This window comes from Lagopus leucura, unplaced genomic scaffold (assembly GCF_019238085.1).
Source record: "Lagopus leucura isolate 7727_CA_CO unplaced genomic scaffold, USGS_WTPT01 Super-Scaffold_100018, whole genome shotgun sequence".
Classification (NCBI taxonomy): domain Eukaryota; kingdom Metazoa; phylum Chordata; class Aves; order Galliformes; family Phasianidae; genus Lagopus; species Lagopus leucura.
In genome coordinates, this window is record NW_024962272.1 from 3355042 (window position 1) to 3373972 (window position 18931).

At 37.2% G+C, this 18931-nt stretch overlaps 1 protein-coding gene across 1 annotated transcript; it reads left to right on the forward strand.

The window, feature by feature from the left end:
* The first annotated feature begins 5252 nt into the window (after positions 1-5252).
* TYRP1 (tyrosinase related protein 1) lies at positions 5253-16672 on the forward strand. The gene is made up of 8 exons (XM_042877463.1): positions 5253-5417; positions 5860-6332; positions 8647-8969; positions 9956-10160; positions 11567-11734; positions 14215-14394; positions 15692-15838; positions 16385-16672. The coding sequence occupies exons 2-8, from the start codon at positions 5951-5953 to the stop codon at positions 16588-16590; spliced, it is 1611 nt and encodes a 536-aa protein (XP_042733397.1). The 5' UTR covers positions 5253-5417; positions 5860-5950; the 3' UTR covers positions 16591-16672.
* The last annotated feature ends 2259 nt before the right edge of the window (positions 16673-18931 follow it).

Here is an 18931-nt window from a genome sequence, read left to right on the forward strand (position 1 = left end):
TTAAAAAATCATTGGTAATATCAAAGGAAGGAAAAAAAATGTGAAATTTTATGGTCAGGAAAGATCATCTTGACCTATAATGTCTCTGGATAAACAGGTGTCAGAATTGCAAATTGGACATTAGAATAACAAGAAAAATGAAACAGAACATTGAAAGAAATAGAGATGAAAAAGAACATAAAGAACAGACAATTTGAACAGAAGAGAACAACAAGAGAAATAGAGCCAAAGATCTGAGTTTAATCATGCTTGGTACTGTGCTTTCTTAACCTTTGTTTAAAGTTGGCTGTGCTACAGAAACACTGCACTGCATGTAGATTACTAAGCACTGCATCCACATCTGATATTACTCTGGCACTGATCAGAGAGAAGTCAGAGCCTATTAAGAGTGGAGTTACCTCAGCAAGATCAGGGAGTGCCAAGGAAGAGGAGACAGAAAAGCCTAAATGCCCCACAGTCTGACAGAGGAAAAGTGTTATTCAGGACACATTCCATGATAAGAAATAAAAAGAAACCCAGAAACCATAGACAAGTGCTTTCAACAGAGAGAAAAAAAAATACAAACAAAAACCTCTAGAGATAAAAATAGAGTTGTGGAAGCAGAAAAGAAAGGATGATGCACTGGAAAGAATGAAGGAGAAAGAGAAAACCTAGAAGAATACAGGAAAAACAATACATTTAAAGTGAATAGGCTAACGTGAAGGCTGAAAAAGGAAAAAGAAGTGCTTGTGATCAAAAAAAAAAGCACCAATTATAGCACCTCTACTATACATTGACAGCTTCTTAGTGTTATGGCTGTATGTATAAAGGAAGTACTTAATTGTTGTTTTGTATGCATTTATCAGTGAACACTAACCAGTGCCATGTGTGGGAAAATTTGGCTCTGTGAACAGAGAGATTTCAATTTTTCATCTTAGTATTGAAGCTTCTGAGCCCAGACTTGACATTTGCTCATAAATGTATGCAGTTCATTTGAAAATGTCCTTTAGGGCTGTTATAGTTTTATCTCTGCTCTCAATCTCTGTGTGCAAAATCACCATTTCTTTGGAAACTCAGATGCTGGATCGCTTACATTTATATATTTTGTCATCCTTCTGCAACAGTTCTGTCATTAAACACAATATTTTTCAGGCATGTGATATGGTCAAATGCCTCCAATATTTGCAGAGTTCACTTCATATAAAAATTTGATTTCTTTAGCCAAAAAGAATAAATTAAAAAATTGATTTGTTATCCTGTTGCATGATCTTTCTGGTTTCATTACTATTATATCTGCAAGTTAGCAAAATAGCAAAGAATAAAATAAAACCAATTGAAAAAAAAGAAAAATCAGCTACCTGAGAATTCTATATTTTCTATTGTTTGTTTTAATTTATTTATTTATTTATTTTTACATACTACATTGATTTTATAATAAAAGGAGAATGTTTTAAACACCAGCAGAGGAACCCAAGGTCCAGGCTGTTGAGTTTTCATAACAGTAACATTCTGCTTTGCAAAAATCATTCTTCTCTGACTTAATACTATGTCTACTTTTTTCTGAAACCTAGAAGAATTTTTCTTTAATCCATTGTTTATTCAGCCTCCATTAAATACAAACAGATTCAGAACAACCTTATAGTTAAAACTACATCTATTCATGTGTTCATTTCTGAAATTTCATTTATCTTTTCCTAAAACTGAAATGTAAGGATTTTTTTTTCTTTTTTCACAATAATGTATTTTAAACAATCATATTTATAAGAAATCACATTAAAATTAATAATCCAAGAAACTTTAGCAGTGTCATCTCTCTGTAGAAGATACATACAAACTTGCTGTAATGCAGATAAAATAACCAGGGCATGTAATACGATGTATATCTTAAAATATGAAACTTTTCCTTCAAACATGAGCATCCAGTTGAGGATTATTAAAGCACAGACCATTAATATCTTTAACCAATTTGTGTTGCATGAGCTCATCTTCTCTGCATTTCTTTCACTTACCTAACTGTGCAATGTTACACTGTGTTACTAACATTTGATAACGCACATAAATAGGCAAGCAGGGCTTCTGAGGGATGTCACAGAATCACAGAATTGTAGGGGTTGGAAGGGACCTCCAGAGATCATCGAGTCCAACCCCCCTGCCAAAGCAGGTCCTGTAAAGCTCAAGAGTAAATATGGATCAGAGTTCCAAATTCTATCTGTATTGTTGTGTTTCAATCAGGCTTTGAACACAGAGATTGCCCTACAGAGATTGCCTTTGTGGGACACAAAGTTTGGAAGATAAAGGTGTCTGGAAGGAACAAAGGCTGGTAAGGCAGACAGGGTAATGTCTTATCCCAACAAAGAGCCAGAGCATTGCGGCAGCAAGTCACGTTGCAAGTCCATTGTAGCAAGAATGATCCAAGACCAAGTTAGGAAATCATGTCCTTGGGTCCAGATCTGGACATCAGACATCTGCATCACACACAGGAAAGACGGCAAATCAAGTTTCCATGTTCTCATCAGTGGTAGAGTTCAGTGTGTTTTCAGTCAGTTCTCATCAGTGGTTTTCATCTCAGTGTGCAACTTACCTCATTCACCACGTGAAGGGGAACATAAGCCACAGAACTGACATAATACGGGGTACTACTCACTGATTTGTCATAAACATTTCAGAGGATGGTTCCTCCATCTTTACGGGAAAAGATCATTTTTTATTTTTGCATTCTATTAAGCACAGGAGAAGATCTAGTCTTAAATTGCTAGTTGTTTTGGTTTTTTGTTTTTTGTTTTTTTGGTTTTTTTTTGGTTTTTTTTTGTTTGTTTAAGATTGATTTGTTCTGAGTGGTTTGTTGTTTTTTTATTGTAGTGTATGGTGAAGTAGTGGTTGAAATGACCTTGTTTGTTTAAATTAGAATGTGAAAGCCCCACTTAGTCAGAAAGAAAGAAAAATGCCTTTCTATGTTTTTCACTGTAAACATCACCAGTTATGACAGATCTCAAAACATACGGGCATTTTCAGGTTGACATAAAGGTCTTGGAGTACTACATGATCCATCAAAAAATCTTAATGCTGACACACCTGTCATCTCTAAAAATTCTTTTCCATGAAAAATACAAGTTTACTTTTAAAACAGTTGACAGAAATATCTTTTTTTTTTTTTTTTTCCAGTACTCTTCTACTGACATCTTAACTGGACTACCTATGAACCCTGTTTAATTTATGCATAGCAATACAGAAAGAGAGAAATATCTTTGTTAACAATAGTACTAACTTCTTTATTAAACAATCACAGAATCTCAGAATTGCAGGGGTTGGAAAGGACCTCAACAGATCTTTCAGTCCAACCCCCAGCTAAAGCAGATACCCTACAATAGGTCACACAGATAGGCATCCAGATGGGTCTTGAATACCTCCATAGAAGGAAACTCCACAGCCTCTCTGGGGAACCTGTTCCAGTGCTCCATCACCTTTTAACATAAAGAAGTTCTTCCACATATTTGAATGGAATTTCCTATGTTCAAATTTTAGGCCACTATACTTTGTCCTCTTGCTATGCACCATCAAGAAGAGCCTGGTCTCACCCATTTGCCTTCTACTTCTCCTTAATTATTTATAAACCTTAAACAGATTTCCTCTCAATTTTCTTTTTCCCAGGCTGCATAGACTCAGGTTACTCACCCTTTTCTCATATGGGAGATGTTCCAGGCCCTTTATCATCTTTGTGATCCTCTATGATGTCATGGGTTGAAAAGGATATGAAAGCCCACCCAGTTCCAACCTGATAACCTGGCTTGCCCAGGACCCCATCCAATCAGGCCTTGAACACCTCCAGAAATGGGACATCCACAACTTCTATGTGCGACCTGTTCATGTGTCTCACCATCCTCAGAGTAAAGAATATCTTCCTAATATCCAATTTTCATCTTAGAGTTTGAAGCCACTTCCCTTTATCCTATCACAGTTAGACTGCGTAAAAAGTCAGTTGCCCTCCTCACTCTAAACTCTCTCAAGTACCAGAAGGCCACAATGAGGTCTCTGCAGAGTTTTCTCATCTTCAACCTAAGCAAGCCCAGCACAGATGTGATGCTCATCTGACTGTATCTCTGAATCTTTCTTTCTCCCTCTCCAAAAAATGGTAATAATGTTTCCCTTTTTCAAGTCCCCAGGGACTTTTCCTATGTGATGAATAATGGCTTGACACCTAATAAGCTATTAAAAGGGAAAGGGAGAAAGGGAGAAAGGGAGAAAGAAAAGAAAATGATAAAAAGGAAAAAAATAGGCTGTAACAGAAAACAAAACAAAGGGTAGAAAAGCGAAAAGTATCATGTAAGGGTTATCAGAGAATCCTTCCTGCAGATGGATAGTCAGTTAAAGATTTGGAGGCATGAAGAAACATCATAAAATCTTTGGTACTACACTGAATCAAGCTACAGAGTGTTTCATTACACACCAAATGTAATGGCAAAGTTCACTGCTGTCATGCACTGCTGATGGGCATGAATAAGCAATGCTCAGAAAAAAAACTATTTCAGTGGCCTACCAGAGTTGGGTATACTCTCCTGTTTTTACTTCTGCAGAAGTAGGTGTAAGCAATCAGTTTTCTGCTGAATGCATGTTATGCTGTAACCGAAATTCATTAATTTCACTGTTAATTTATTGTCCTGGTTGCAGTTAAGATGTATCTTGGCAAAAAATTCTTGCCTCACTGAAAACCATCTTTACTGATAAATAAAAAAGGAAATAATGGCTTGAGTGAGAATAATTTTGGCCCCTGCAAATACTACAGTGGTGTTTTGTTCAGTCCAGAGTGCTTTTCTCTTATTTTTTGTTTAACTATTTTACACAGCACCTGCTCAGAATTTAACATTTCAGAATATTCCAATATAATGATTGTGTTTTTATTTGATTATCAAAATAAATAGTTAAACAGAAAACTGTAAGCTTAATGTGTTTCATTTTCTAAATAACGTCTCTTTGTCATTTATTTCAGTTTGATCTTAAAAAAAAACATTTGAAGTATTAAGAAAAAAAAAATCTGGTATATGCAGACTTCCCCAGTGCCCTTTGTATGTTTTCAAATGAACCTTTCTTTGCAAGTAATTAAAGAAAAAAAACAAAAAACCGTTCATAGTTGTTCTGTTTTGAATCAAGTACTTATCTCTGACCTTTGCTAAAACTTATAAAATCACAAGGAGATAAGCATGAAAGAAATCATGTGCTGTTCAAGTACTTAAAGTCCAGGGAAAGGCACTGAAGTAGAAAGGGAGATTAATAGGAGAGTGAGGCCAAGCCATGCTGTGTTGGTAGAACACGGATTAGCAGGCAGACTGTAACAGGAAAGAAATCAGCAGTGCTTATTTTGAGTTAGACACAGAGTTAGCCCCAGAACACAGAGAGATACAACAGGATCTCAGCAGAGAAGAGGTGCCAGAAAGACAGAAGAGGTACAACGCGTGGAGAATTGTAGCTTTATTTTCCAATGGAGCTGCCTTTAAGAACAGCAAGCAGATACAGAAGGATAACACTAGCTAGAAAGCAGAATACACTAGTTAAATGCAGGAGAGAAAAAATGTGAAATTAAAAAAAAAAAAAAAAATTGAAAAATAGGTGTTTTAGACAAGTTTAAATATTTTGTGGTAGTGATGTAAATCTGGCTGGCAGATGTGCAACATGAATGAACATTTAGGAACTGTTTAGAAGTCAATGTGTAAATATATCTCTGCAGGTTATTACTATCTTTCTCATAGATAATTAGAGAAGGAAATAACATTAGTAGAAATTGGCCATCAAAGTACATATTTCAGAAGTACTTGCTGAGGTGAGAGGAATGGACTGAAGGTTTGTGTTGCTTATTTTCATTCTTTATCTGTTTTTCTCTTGGTGTAGAGGGAGCTGGGTGTCCTGTCACTGGAGAGGAGACGAAAGTGAGTACGGATCAAAGTTCTCAGAAGGAGCCAGCCCTGCTGAACCTGTTGCCATGCAGCTCCCCATGCTGCTGTTCCTTTCCCTGCCACTATTTCTTAACATATTTGAACCAGCTGGAGCTCAGTTCCCTCGCCAGTGCACTACCATCGAGTCTCTGAGAAGTGGGATGTGTTGCCCAGACTATTTCCCTGTGTTTGGGCCTGGTACCGATCGGTGCGGAGTGTCTACAGGGAGAGGCCGGTGTGTGCAGGTGACAGTTGACTCGCGACCCCATGGCCCACAGTACATCCACGATGGGAGGGATGACCGCGAGCAATGGCCCATACGCTTCTTCAACCAAACCTGCAGGTGCAATGGTAATTTCTCTGGTTACAACTGTGGGTCATGTCGCCCTGGATGGACTGGACCTACGTGTAGCCAGCAAATCAATATAGGTAAGAACATCAGAAATACGAAAACTTCCTGTTGGCATCTTGATTTTGAATGCATCTAGATTATCTTTTTTTTCTTTAAAACATAAAATGTCCCTTATATTTATATAAAAATATACTTTAGGTGTTATTAAGGCAGATGTTAAGTGAGCTGTCTAACTTGTGTACAAAGTACCTACACTGACTACACAAAAGGAGGAAATAAAACCTATAGTCAGAGCAAGATTAAGACCAATCCTACTATAGAACATATTCATCTTTAAAATTTTGTATTCTTTGGAATTATTTAGTAGTAAAATCATATGTATAAACATCTATGTGTGTTTGTGAGAATATCTAGGAATACATATCTATATATCCTGAACAATATCTTGTAAATATTTGAAGTGTGATAGCAGCACTTCTGATTCACCGTCTCATAATATATTTCCAGTCTACACACTTCAGCTAAATTTTTACTTACCTAGTTGCTACCAATATCTTTAAAAGCCTTAACACAAGACTGTAGGATATTCAGATGAGAGAGCATAGTGCCTGATGGACCTTCCTGAGCACTGCACAGTTTCAGTTTAGTGCTGACTATCAGTAAACAGATGTTTCAAAAAAAGAAAAGAAAGAATAGATGATACTATGTCTTTTTTCATAACTGAAAAGCATTATGAATGAACAAGATTTTATTGTTTATTAGTGAAAGTCTATAGATGATACTAAAATGCTGTAAAATTCATAACCCCTCAGATGAATGATGGATTCCACTGACATGAGAAACAACAGGTTCCTGACATAAAAGTGCAATGCCTCTTCCAGAGTCAAAACTCAGCACTGCCATTATTATCACCAAATAGGAAATACTCCATGAATGCGAGCACATGCTCCAGCAAGAGTTAACGAAGTTCAAATATTAATAATCATATTTCCAAAAAACATTTTATAGAGGGCTTAATGACTCATGCATTGAAGTGGCTAAGTCAAGTGGCACCCTCTGATTCTCTTAGGCCATTCCTATTAACAATGACAATAACTCTGAAAAGTAACAACAGCAATAACAAAATGTTAGCACATGGAAACTTAGAACAGTAAATCTGCTAAACTAAAAGCAATTATAGCTGAGGTAAGAATGTTTTTTACTTTATTTTTCTTTAAAATATTAAGCAAATCACATCACGCATAACAATATAAATTTTAATATGAAAAATCAACTTATTATTATGTTTTATGCTTCTGTATGGAGACCATATCTTCTGTCCATCCATAAACCTGGTCTCTGTTGCTTAGACATTAAAAATATTGGATTATTTTGACATATCTATATAAAATAGCTTTAAAATGCATTTTGGTGCCTTCATATCTTCTAAATCCATGCCTAAATTTAGGAATAGTCCAAAAATGTTATTGTGGAGGATCATACATGTATTTTGGAAAATAATATGTTGAGACCCTGCTTGAAATCAATAACAAAAAATACCAGTTAGGGTATCCAAGTAGAAAAACGTGTTTCAGAATTCACAGTCCTTGGAGGAAATTCATGCTTCAGAACAGCATTTCTATAAACCTCAGCGAGGCTAAAGTACCCTTCACTGAAACAACTTCCTTTTACACAGTGAATTACATTTATTTCTCAGCTTTTTTATTCATGCTGGAGACATACTGTTTCTTTTATCAATACAAACTCATTTGGCTATTATGGATTGCACAGTACATTTAATGCTGAAAATGAGTGCACTGTGAAGAACAGCTTTGTGGTTTTTTTATCTCACTTTCAGTCTAAACATAGCATGAAATCTTCTCAGACTTGTGAGACTGCTTTGAAGGTGACTGTTCCTTTTCTGATACTCTGATATTTCAAAAAGTCAGCTGCTCTCCTTGTTTGTAATTTTCTCAGTTTCTATGTGGATAAAAAACATTTAAAATACATAGGTTGCTCCACAGGTAATGCTTCCTATTTATTTCTGTGGAAACTACAGAGGCCACAAGGAGCACAATAACACTATTGGGTGGAGCAGTAAAAGTAGGAGGTATTTCTTCCAGAAGAGCCCCCATTATTTTGGGGATATAACCACTAACATATCTACTTTTAACAGTAGTAGATAATGACATTCAAATGGGATGAATAAGATTTCAGACTTTATTTTCACTCAAATTCACCTTTCTGAAAATATTTCCTATTTAATACACTGATTTGCCCCAGCAAAATCTCAAGGAATGCTTGAAGAGAACGAGACTTACTCAGATTTATTAAGAACAAAATAAATTAGTCTTGTGAAATCAGACTTCAGTTTCCAAGTCTATGTTAACATTTTTTTCTATATTCTCATAGTCAGAAGGAATCTTCTGGATCTTAGCACAGAAGAGAGAAGGCGATTTGTGAATGCTCTACACCAAGCCAAGGTGACAATCCACCCTGATATTGTCATTGCCACAAAGAGACGTGATGAAATATTTGGACCAGATGGCAACACACCACAGTTTGAAAATATCTCCATTTATAACTACTTTGTGTGGTCCCATTATTATTCTGTCAGGAAGACTTTCCTTGGTGCAGGGCAGCAGAGCTTTGAAAGAGTTGATTTCTCTCATGAAGGACCAGCTTTCGTCACATGGCATAGGTATCATCTGCTGCAGCTTGAGAGAGACATGCAGGTAAGGATGACAAAAACGTTGAGTCATGTGCTCCTACTGTGCATTGTAGGGATGAATTTTTCATTCTCATACTGTCTCATAATAGACAAAAATTATAGCAGCTTTTACCATACGTTGAAATTTTGCTTCAGTATCAGTATTAAAAAAGTTATACTAAACTTACTGGAATGTATTTAAGTTTTAGATAGACATTATAAAAATGCTAGTAGTAATAATATTTCAATTCAAGTAATAACAAAAACACATTATCTAAAACTCAATATAAAAGTGGATACATATTCCAGACTAGCCCATAGAAAGCATTTAATTGGACCAAATAAGGTAATTGCTAGTTTTGTACCAAAATCATGATTCTTGACTAACTTAAACTAATCAAAGCAGCAGAAATTCTAAAGAAAATTATTGCAGAGATTCAGAATCACATTATTTCTATAATTTATGCAACAGGTTAGACACATTAATGTTTTGTGAAACTCTGTTTCATAAATAAGTGGTTCTCTTGCTTTCCTTTCTTTGTGTAAAATTACTCATAAAAATAATATTTGATTGACCGTCATTCTTTTTAAGGAAGAGAAAATTGAGTTTTCAAGGTTGTTGCCAATTCTGCAATTGGCTTATTTTTTCAGTGTTCTACAAACATCACTGCCATTGTCAGGCCTTTAAAATATATGGAAAAAAAATGGGGTATGAATATTAAATGTTTCTTACTATTAGCAATACGGTTTCATGGAAGTGAGGGATTTTGTGAGAGGGATTTGGGACTCAGTTCAATGGTCTAAAAATTTGTTTTGGTGAACAGGCAAAGGTATCAAAGTCAAAAGCTACTGAAAGCTTTTCCATAAATTTCCTTGCATTTTCTCCTTTCCATGAAGCAGGACTCTGGTTCTTTTTAAGATATATTTAATGGATTTTGAATACTCCTCTAGTGATCTGTATCATGGATGCCTGTAGCAGAGATTTACTAGTGCCACACTTATATGTTTTAGAATATGCTACAGGATCCCACTTTTGGCCTTCCGTACTGGAACTTTGCAACAGGACAAAACACCTGTGATATCTGCTCAGATGACTTGATGGGGGCTAGAAGCAATTTTGATGTATCTCTGATCAGTCAGAATTCAATCTTCTCTCAGTGGCGTGTCCTGTGTGAAAGCATAGAAGACTATGATAGCTTGGGAACCATTTGTAACAGTAAGTATGACTAGTGAAAGGTGTTTCAGATGTTTATTATTCCTTTAATAATAAGATTTTACATGGCAATGGATCTTTCCAGCTACAAATTTTAAAGAAAGACTTTAGTCTTTTTTGTCCTTCTTCAAAAGACTCTTCTTTTGAAGAGTCTTTTGGATATTTTTGATTCAAGATTTATGCATCAGTCTTCTGACATAGTAGTTATCACCTATCTTTCACTGAGGCACTGAATAGCTTGTAACAGAGAAAGAATCGAATTCTTTGACTCCACTTCTTACGACATTACAGGACCATAGAATCATTTGAGTTGGAAAAGACCATTAAAGGTCGTCTTTTCCAAATCCCCTGTGATGAATAGGGGTATTTACAGCTAGAGCAGGTTGCTCAGAGCTCTGTACAGCCTGACTTTGAATGTCTCCAGGAGCGGAGCATCCACCAACTCTCTGGGCAACTAACATTTTCCAGTGCTTCTCTATCCTTATCGTAAGAAACTTTTTCCTTATATCCAGTCTAAATCTTTCCCATTTTAGACTGAAAGCTTTTCCTCTTGTCCTGTCACAAGAAGCCCTGCTGATGATTCTGTCCCCTTCTTTCTTATAGCCTTCCCTTCAGATACTGAAAGACTGCTATCCAGCCACCTTGGAGCCTTCTCTTCTATAGGCTAAACAGCCCCAGCTCTCTCAGGCTGTACTTGTAGGAGAAGTGTTCCTTCTTAAGCAGTGCCTCCTTAAATCTTGTGCCATGTATAATTTGAATTGGCAGCATCAAGTTTTAGCTGAAGCTTAAGCTTTCTTCTTACTTCTCCACTTACAACCTTCAAGGTTTATATTTCTAACGAGAAAAAATATGTAAATACATATGTTAGCTATGTGGAGTGTATTTTGTATAGGAGGAGTACAGAATCCTATTACACATCTCAGCTACAAGAGCTAAAAATTCTGTATCTGCATGGAAATAGGGTATTATATAGTACATAATTATTATTACTAATTAGTAATACTAAATTCAATGCCTACCTAGTTATCTATATTTCTTTCCCCAGCTACTTTACCAAGATGTCCTCAAAATATTGTTCTAGATCTCATCAAGGGATCACATGAAAAATTATGGGAATTTTTCCCCAAACACTTGTAGAACCACAAATTTCAGTAGGAGGCATCTAGATGCTTTCTGAAACCAGTTGTGCAAAGGATTAACACACAGTTAGCACATAGAACTTTATGAGGATTCAGGTTATTTTTCTGAGTGAAGGATCTGACTTTTTGTATAGTTTAAAAGTCATTTGTGTGATCTTTTTTTTTTTTCTTTTCTTTTTTTTTCCCCCCACAATTCAGTCATTAGGAGGATGCATTCTCTGGTCTAGTGTTCTACGTCATTTTTGTTTTCTCACTTCTCTCCACCCCCAGGCACTGAAGGTGGTCCCATCCGCAGAAATCCTGCTGGAAATGTTGCACGGCCCATGGTACAACGTCTCCCAGAGCCTGAGGATGTTGCTCTGTGTTTGGAAGTTGGTATATTTGACACTCCTCCTTTTTACTCCAACTCAACAGACAGTTTCCGTAACACAGTAGAAGGTGAGCAGTGCAAACAAAAAGACTTGGTACAGCTCCAAATACATCAAGGTAGCAGACTCAGCATTTTTCCTGTTGAAAGTGAGCTTGGAGACAGTTTACAGGGTACTAAGAATACACTGTTCTTAGAAATAAGTATTAGCTTATTAACAGAAATAACTCTGGATTAATTACTGGATAATTACTCTAAGTAAATTGATAGTGTATGTCAGTTCTTCAAGTGTATAAAATCCCTGAAACTGTTTCACAGATATACTAAGTAGAATCTAGCAAAGATCCATCCTGAGTACAATTCTCCTAGTAAAAAGTTTCTGTAAAGGAAAACAGACAGTCTTTGACCACAAAAAGATGCAGAAGCTTTATCATCCTTACGCAACTTAAATGTGCTCATGGAAGCTATTCTTGTAAATTAACTATAACAAAGGAAAGAAAAAGCCCTGGTAGTATATGTTGGAATTATATTGAAGTAGTAACAGTTGAGGACTCTGTGATTAACTGATGGACATGCTGCAATTTGCGTGTCCTTCTCTCTCAGCCACATAGTTTTGTCCTTCTTTCTCAAACTCTGCACTTTAAATTTTCAGTCACTGGGGTATGAATACACATATCACCCTCAGCAAGTTTGCTGATGACACCAAGCTGAGTGGTGCAGTTGACATGGTGGAAGGAAGGGATGCCATTCAGAGGGATCTCAACAGACTTGAAAGGTGGACCCAGGTGAATCTAGTCAGGTTCAACACAGCAAAGTGCAAGGTTGTGCACTTGGGCCAGAGGAATCACAGGCAATCACAGGCATATATACAGACTGGAAGGAGTGGTCCTTGAGAGCAGCCCTGCAGAGAAGGACCTGGGGGTCCTGATGGATGAAAAACCTAACATGAGCCAGCAGTGTGCTCTTGCAGCTTGGAAAGAAAATGGTATCCTGGGCTGTATCAGAAGAGGGGTGGTCAGCATGGACAGGGAGGTGCTTGTCCCCCATCTGGAGTACTGCTTCCAGGTCTGGAGCCCCAATACAAGAAAGACAGAGCTGCTGGAGAGGGTCCAGAGGAGGGCCACGAAGATGATCAGGGAACTGGAGCACCTCCCCTATGACGACAGGCTGAGGGAGCTGGGCTTGTTCAACCTGGAGAAGAGGCTGCGGAGTGATCTAATTGCAGCCTTTCGGTACCTAAAGGGAGCCTACAAACAGGAGGGGAATCAACTCTTTGAAACTGTAGTTAATAGCAGGACAAGGGGAATGGTTTTAAGTTGAGGGAGGGCAGATTTAGGTTGGATGTCAGGAGGAAATTCTTTACTATGAGAGTGGTGAGGTGCTGGAACAGGCTGCCCAGGCAGGCTGTGGATGCCCCGTCCCTGGAGGTTCAAAGGCAGATTGGATGGGGTCCTGGGCAGCCTGTTCTAGTATTAAATGTGGAGGTTGGTGGCCCTTGCTGTGGTGGGGGGATTGGAGATTCATGATACTTGAGGTTCCTTCCAACCCAGGCCATCCTGTGACTCCATTCTGTGATATCCCAGCATAGAAACCAGTCTAAAGATCTGAGACACATTATTCAACCAGCATCTTGGTGTTTTCTTCTGCACTTTAATAATCCAGAGTTTTTAAATGGAAAGACTTATGCAAGGAATTTTGAAATTTATGAGAAGAGTTATGAAATGACAGTTCAGATCACTGTCTAATACAAACATACTAATATTCTGACACTCCTGAAGAACATCATTCATACGACAGAGTAGGATCTGCTCCATTTTCTTGCTCTTGGAGAACAAAAACAAGTATCCGTATCAAACTTTTAAGTATATATAAAAGATTGGGATACTTATCACATCTGGAAAATGTGCTATCATGGCTTCAGCCAATTTATTGATCTGCCTCCGAATTTACTGAACTTCTTGAATACTGGAAAGTTTTTCAGAATGCTTCAGATCTTGACCTATGGCATTGGAGTTATCAGGTGGTTGATACCAACAGTGTTTTGTAGGGCACTTCTTTGAAAAAAAAATACAGCATGTGGAACTCTCTGAGATGTGCTAGCATAATACAAGGAAATGATTGGTAAAAGCATGACAACTGGAAAATTTCAATAGAAGTTAACATCTTAAAAATTAATCCTGCAATTGAAAGTTATTTCACTTACACTAAGAGATGTTTAGATTCAAAATATAAAACTTAATTTTCATGTTATTATGTGCTTTATTTTTGCTGTTTTTACTTTAGATCCTATCAGCCTTGCACTCCACATTCTCAGCATTCTTTCTTGAAGCATATTTGAAAGTTGCACATGGGAATTACGCTTGGGAATTATGCATCCTAGGGACATTTCTCAAATGCCAGTAGTTAGAGAATAAGCTACTCATTTATGTCAAACAAGGCAGCACAACAAATGAAAGCCTTTCAGAAAAAAAATAATATCCAGCTGGGACTGCATCTTCCAAACAAAATGTTCACTGGAATTTTTTGTGTTGTTCTTTGTTTGCATGTTCAGGGTACAGCGATCCTTCAGGAAAATATGACCCAGCAGTTCGAAGCCTTCACAACCTGGCTCACCTATTTTTGAACGGAACAGGAGGGCAAACACATTTATCACCAAATGATCCCATTTTTGTCCTCCTGCACACCTTTACAGATGCTGTTTTTGATGAGTGGCTCAGAAGATATTCAGCTGGTAAGATGCGCTATGGATGGAGATGGGAGGAATGTCTGTCTTTGTAGTCATGAGATGTGAGGAGCTTCCAGTAGGACAGCAAAATGTCTCCAAGCTCAGGAAAGAAGATTAGAATTCTAGCAGTTAATAAATTTAATGAAGACAGAGTAATAGCAAGTAAGCTCGCTTCCTCACCCCTCTGACATCCATTTTCAAATCACTGTCTGTGAAAGGACTTGAACACAGATGCCAGGCATAATTCAAGAAAATAAAGTGTGCAAAAGCATGATCTCTGACAGTGTAACTATCTAAGTTCAATGCACTGTGGATCTTCCCTTACTGTTAGGGGTAAATATTTATGTTTCCTCCTGACGAAAAAAAATCAGTTGCCTTGTACATCCTTGCCACTGATTCTGACCACATTTTTTATTCATTACTAGAACTCCAGAACCATAATAATATCTATAGCTATTTCTCTTTAGATATTTCATATCTAAATTATGATAACTGCTGTAACTGTTGCTGCCTATTCTCCTGCGACTCTGAAATACAAAAAGAAAGGGAATAAAGGAGAAAGTGAATGAAAGTGAGGAAGGAAAAAGGAAGAAGGAAGTGCAAGGAAGGATGGAAGGAAAGAAGGAAGCAAAAATGAAAAGAAGGAAAGAAAGAGGTTGGCATCAGTGAACTGGGGAGAGAATTCTATGTTACTCAAACATCTGTGCTCTGGTCTGTACAAAGAAGCAACTGTATTACTCTTAAACAATCCAGCCCCCTCTGCCTTCTACAGAAGATGGTTGCTGTTGAACAACTGAGGCTTCTTTGTGCAGCGTCCACAACCTACAGCATGGGCTTTTCCATGCCAACTCTCAGAGAAAAAACTGTATGTCTTTGTGGTACTTACATGACATCACAAGCTTTTTCATTGTATTACTGAATGGAAGTTTGGCTTGTGGGTTTGTTTTGTTTTGTTTTGTTTTCAGCTGACCTTTTCCTGACTTACCATAAAATTCCAGAAAACTTCCACTGGAAATCATATCAGCTGCCCATCTGAAATGCTCGAGATCTTTGACACAGTTGCAGTGTTAGATCACAGCAAAAAGGGTTTCCTTGTCCTCATGTTTGTGCTCCTCCTTGCTCAAGCAGAAAGAAATGAGATGTCTACCACAGGCTTAATTCTCAGCAATTACTGGGGGGGACAGGAGAGAAGGAAGAAGGTTCTCAAGTGCCCTGAGTCACTATTAAAAAAACCTGAAATCTTTCAAATGACATAACGATTTCAATTTTATTTACAGAAGTGTGATTTAAATTTCTAATTTAGATATCTCTATATATCCCCTGGAGAATGCCCCTATTGGACATAACCGGGAGTACAACATGGTGCCTTTCTGGCCTCCAGTTACGAATAATGAAATGTTTGTTACTGCACCAGAAAATCTGGGATACAGCTATGACATTGAGTGGCCAGGTAAACTATCCAATCTAGGTGTTAACTCTTTTTCTCCCACCACGTTTTTCTCCTTTAAAGCTTACATATCATACAAAAAATCTGAACAAAATTTGTTCAAATTATATAATATTTGATGATTTTGTAAAGGCCTATTTCTCTTTGCTCTTCTGGTCTTCCAAATCAGTTGCATTTGAGATTTAGTACGAATTCATAGCTAGCCATTGCAAACAGCTCTCCCTACCCAACAGAGTTCTTGAGGAAGTTATTTGTATGTATTATTTGCACTTTGTCGTTATTCCTGTATCATGTGTCTTCCTTAAGACATATGATGTTTCACTCTGAAAATGCTTCCTTAAGACTCTGATGTTTCACTTGAGAAAGTGCAAGCCAGACAGCAGAAGAGACGTCCAGGCCCATTTGTAACATTTTGGAACAAATAACCAAACAAAATTTCAGCTACTTCTAATTCAAAATTCAGTAAATCATGACAGATATTGAGCTTTGGCCTGTCCCTTTAATAGCATTTACTTTTAATAAATTTTTCTTATGCTTTCCTTCCTCTAGGTCGGGCTCTTCGTGTAACAGAAATGATAACTATTGCAATAGTGACTGCACTCATTCTTGTTGCAATTATCTTTGCTGCTGCTGCATGCATTGTACGTGCCAAGAGGAATAGGAATGAGTTGCATCAGCCTCTTCTCACTGATCAGTATCAACACTATTCAGATGATTATGATGGCATATCAACACCGGGCCAGTCTGTCGTATGAAGAGATGACTGTGACTAAAACTGATTATTTTGTCATATTTTTAAATGTTTGTCATCCAACTGCTTTAAAATAAAGAGCATAAACTGTCAGCTGTCCTGATATATTTGTTTCAAGCTTTACCTCCACCCTCATCACACTCAGATGTCAATAAATCATCCTTTGAAATGCTAATTTGATGTTGACTTTAGTAGAATTTCTCTCATTCTTCAGGGCTCACATACAGGCTCTCTTCATGTACATTTCTGAAAAATATCTGGTAAAATTTAATAACATGCTGAAACTCAATGTAATTTGATTTTATTTAGCCTCTATATCTGGAATCTTTTGCAGGGTATTTTTGTGAAAGCATAAGGCAAAGTCAAGAATGGGACTGAGCAAGTGCAGAACTCAGTAGCAAAGGCAACTTGATTCAAAAGCACAATCCAAAATACAAGTCAGAACTTTCAGCTAAGTTAGCAGAAATATGCTTCTGTTGTGCTAGGCATGGAGCTACAAGGGAATACCGAGAGGAAGGTTATGCCTGGAATCCATCATTCCTCTTGGAATACTCAGTGTTTCTGAGTGTCTTTGTGAAAAGAGATCACCACTGATAACCCACTCCAGTCTTTGGACACTTCAGCCCTGAATTCAAACACAACTGCTTGAAGAAAGCATCCCTTTGAAAGGACAGTTGTTAGCAGCCTTTTTTCTATCATGAATATTATTAACAATTACTATTATTGTTATTATTCACTCAACTACTCTCTTTCTCTCTCCTATTATCTCCTTTACAGATTATACTATCCACAGCAATGAGAGAAATTAATTCAGTTCCCTCCTTCTGAGAGAATTTAAAGCTATACATCTTGTGTGTTAACAGAAGTCCCTTGGTATAATGCTGAAAATTGATTTGGAAAAATTGTCATATTTAAATGTTGTTGAACGTATTGTGCTAAAATCTCAGGATTCGTGAGCCAGCAGGAGAACAACAATCTGAAGCCTGCTTTTGCATCCTGAAGAAGTACATGAGGAACTTTGGGCTTACATCTCACCTCCTCTCTCTCACTGTACTTGATAAAATTTACCTTCTCATGCTGGCTTAGAGAACCTATTTGTATACACTTTTTTTTTTTTTTACATTTAGAGACATTCCTTGGGTCAGATTAATGAATCCCACACCATGTACACAGTCCTCTCATCATCAAACTATAAAGCTGAGCTCTCTCTTGGATTGAACTCCTACAGTAAGCAACAGCTATCCTAGTCGGTAAGTTATGAGGCAAAACAAAGAGCCACGCAGCTCTTTCCAGCTCTTTTCTATCTGCAGTGCTGAATTCTATGGTTGCAGTGGGTTTTGAGGTGTGCTTGAAGCACACATAGGATGCAAAGGGATACATATTTTACACCCTGACAAATAGTACAAATAGTAAAGAAAGCACTCAAAACTTAGTTTACAAACCATAAGACAGGGACAACATCAAAATTTTATGTAAGCAGCTTATATTTAGGCAGAAAATTTTCATCTGTGACCCTCAAGTCACAAAAGTAAACTGGACAACAGACTTTTTGCATTGCAGTTTTCGATTTACTTACAGTTCAGCCAATTACTATAGCAGTTATATATGCAGCAGTTCAGATTTCATCTTAAATGCCTACTTCTGCCATTTTTGCCTACACTGAGTAGCAACCTAAAAAATCACCCACTTCAATGATTTCAGAGGATTAAAGTAGGGTGATCCAATGTACTTTGGATCAAGGTCAAGAGATCTGGATTTTTTTCTTAGCTCTGTTACTGACCTGTTGAATGTTCTTAGGTAATGTATTTTTACCACTGTGACTCATTTTACTCAGTTATGAAATGGGGATAATAAAATTTTCCTTATAAATTTCTTTTACTTCTGTGGATGAAACAAAATGCACAGAAGCTTGATTACAGAAGGAAAATGGCATGGCAAAATCAGATCTTTTGAAGAGGACTTTGGACATTAAAGTCATTCAATACTTAAAATGGAAACATACATTTTGAGCAGGCCATAAGTCTTGTAGTTGAATGACTAAGAAGACCTGCCTACTAGTTGCATTGCCACACAAAAATGAGGGAGGCAAGGCAAGGACTTCTAAAGAAAAGAAACAGCACCACGGGAATTAAAGAAAAAAGGAATGTAGAGAACTGTGTCAGTTATAAGTTAGTTCTTTGGTGACTTTTTACAGTACTCTGAATTACACCTGGGTTTAGTGAAAAACATTCCTACTTTCCATTGAAGTTGTTTGGTGTTTGCTCCTGAACTAATATGACAGGAAATCTAGTTTAGGCTTGAAATTTCAAACTGCCAGCAGAATTAAGAGAGCCAAAAATGCACCA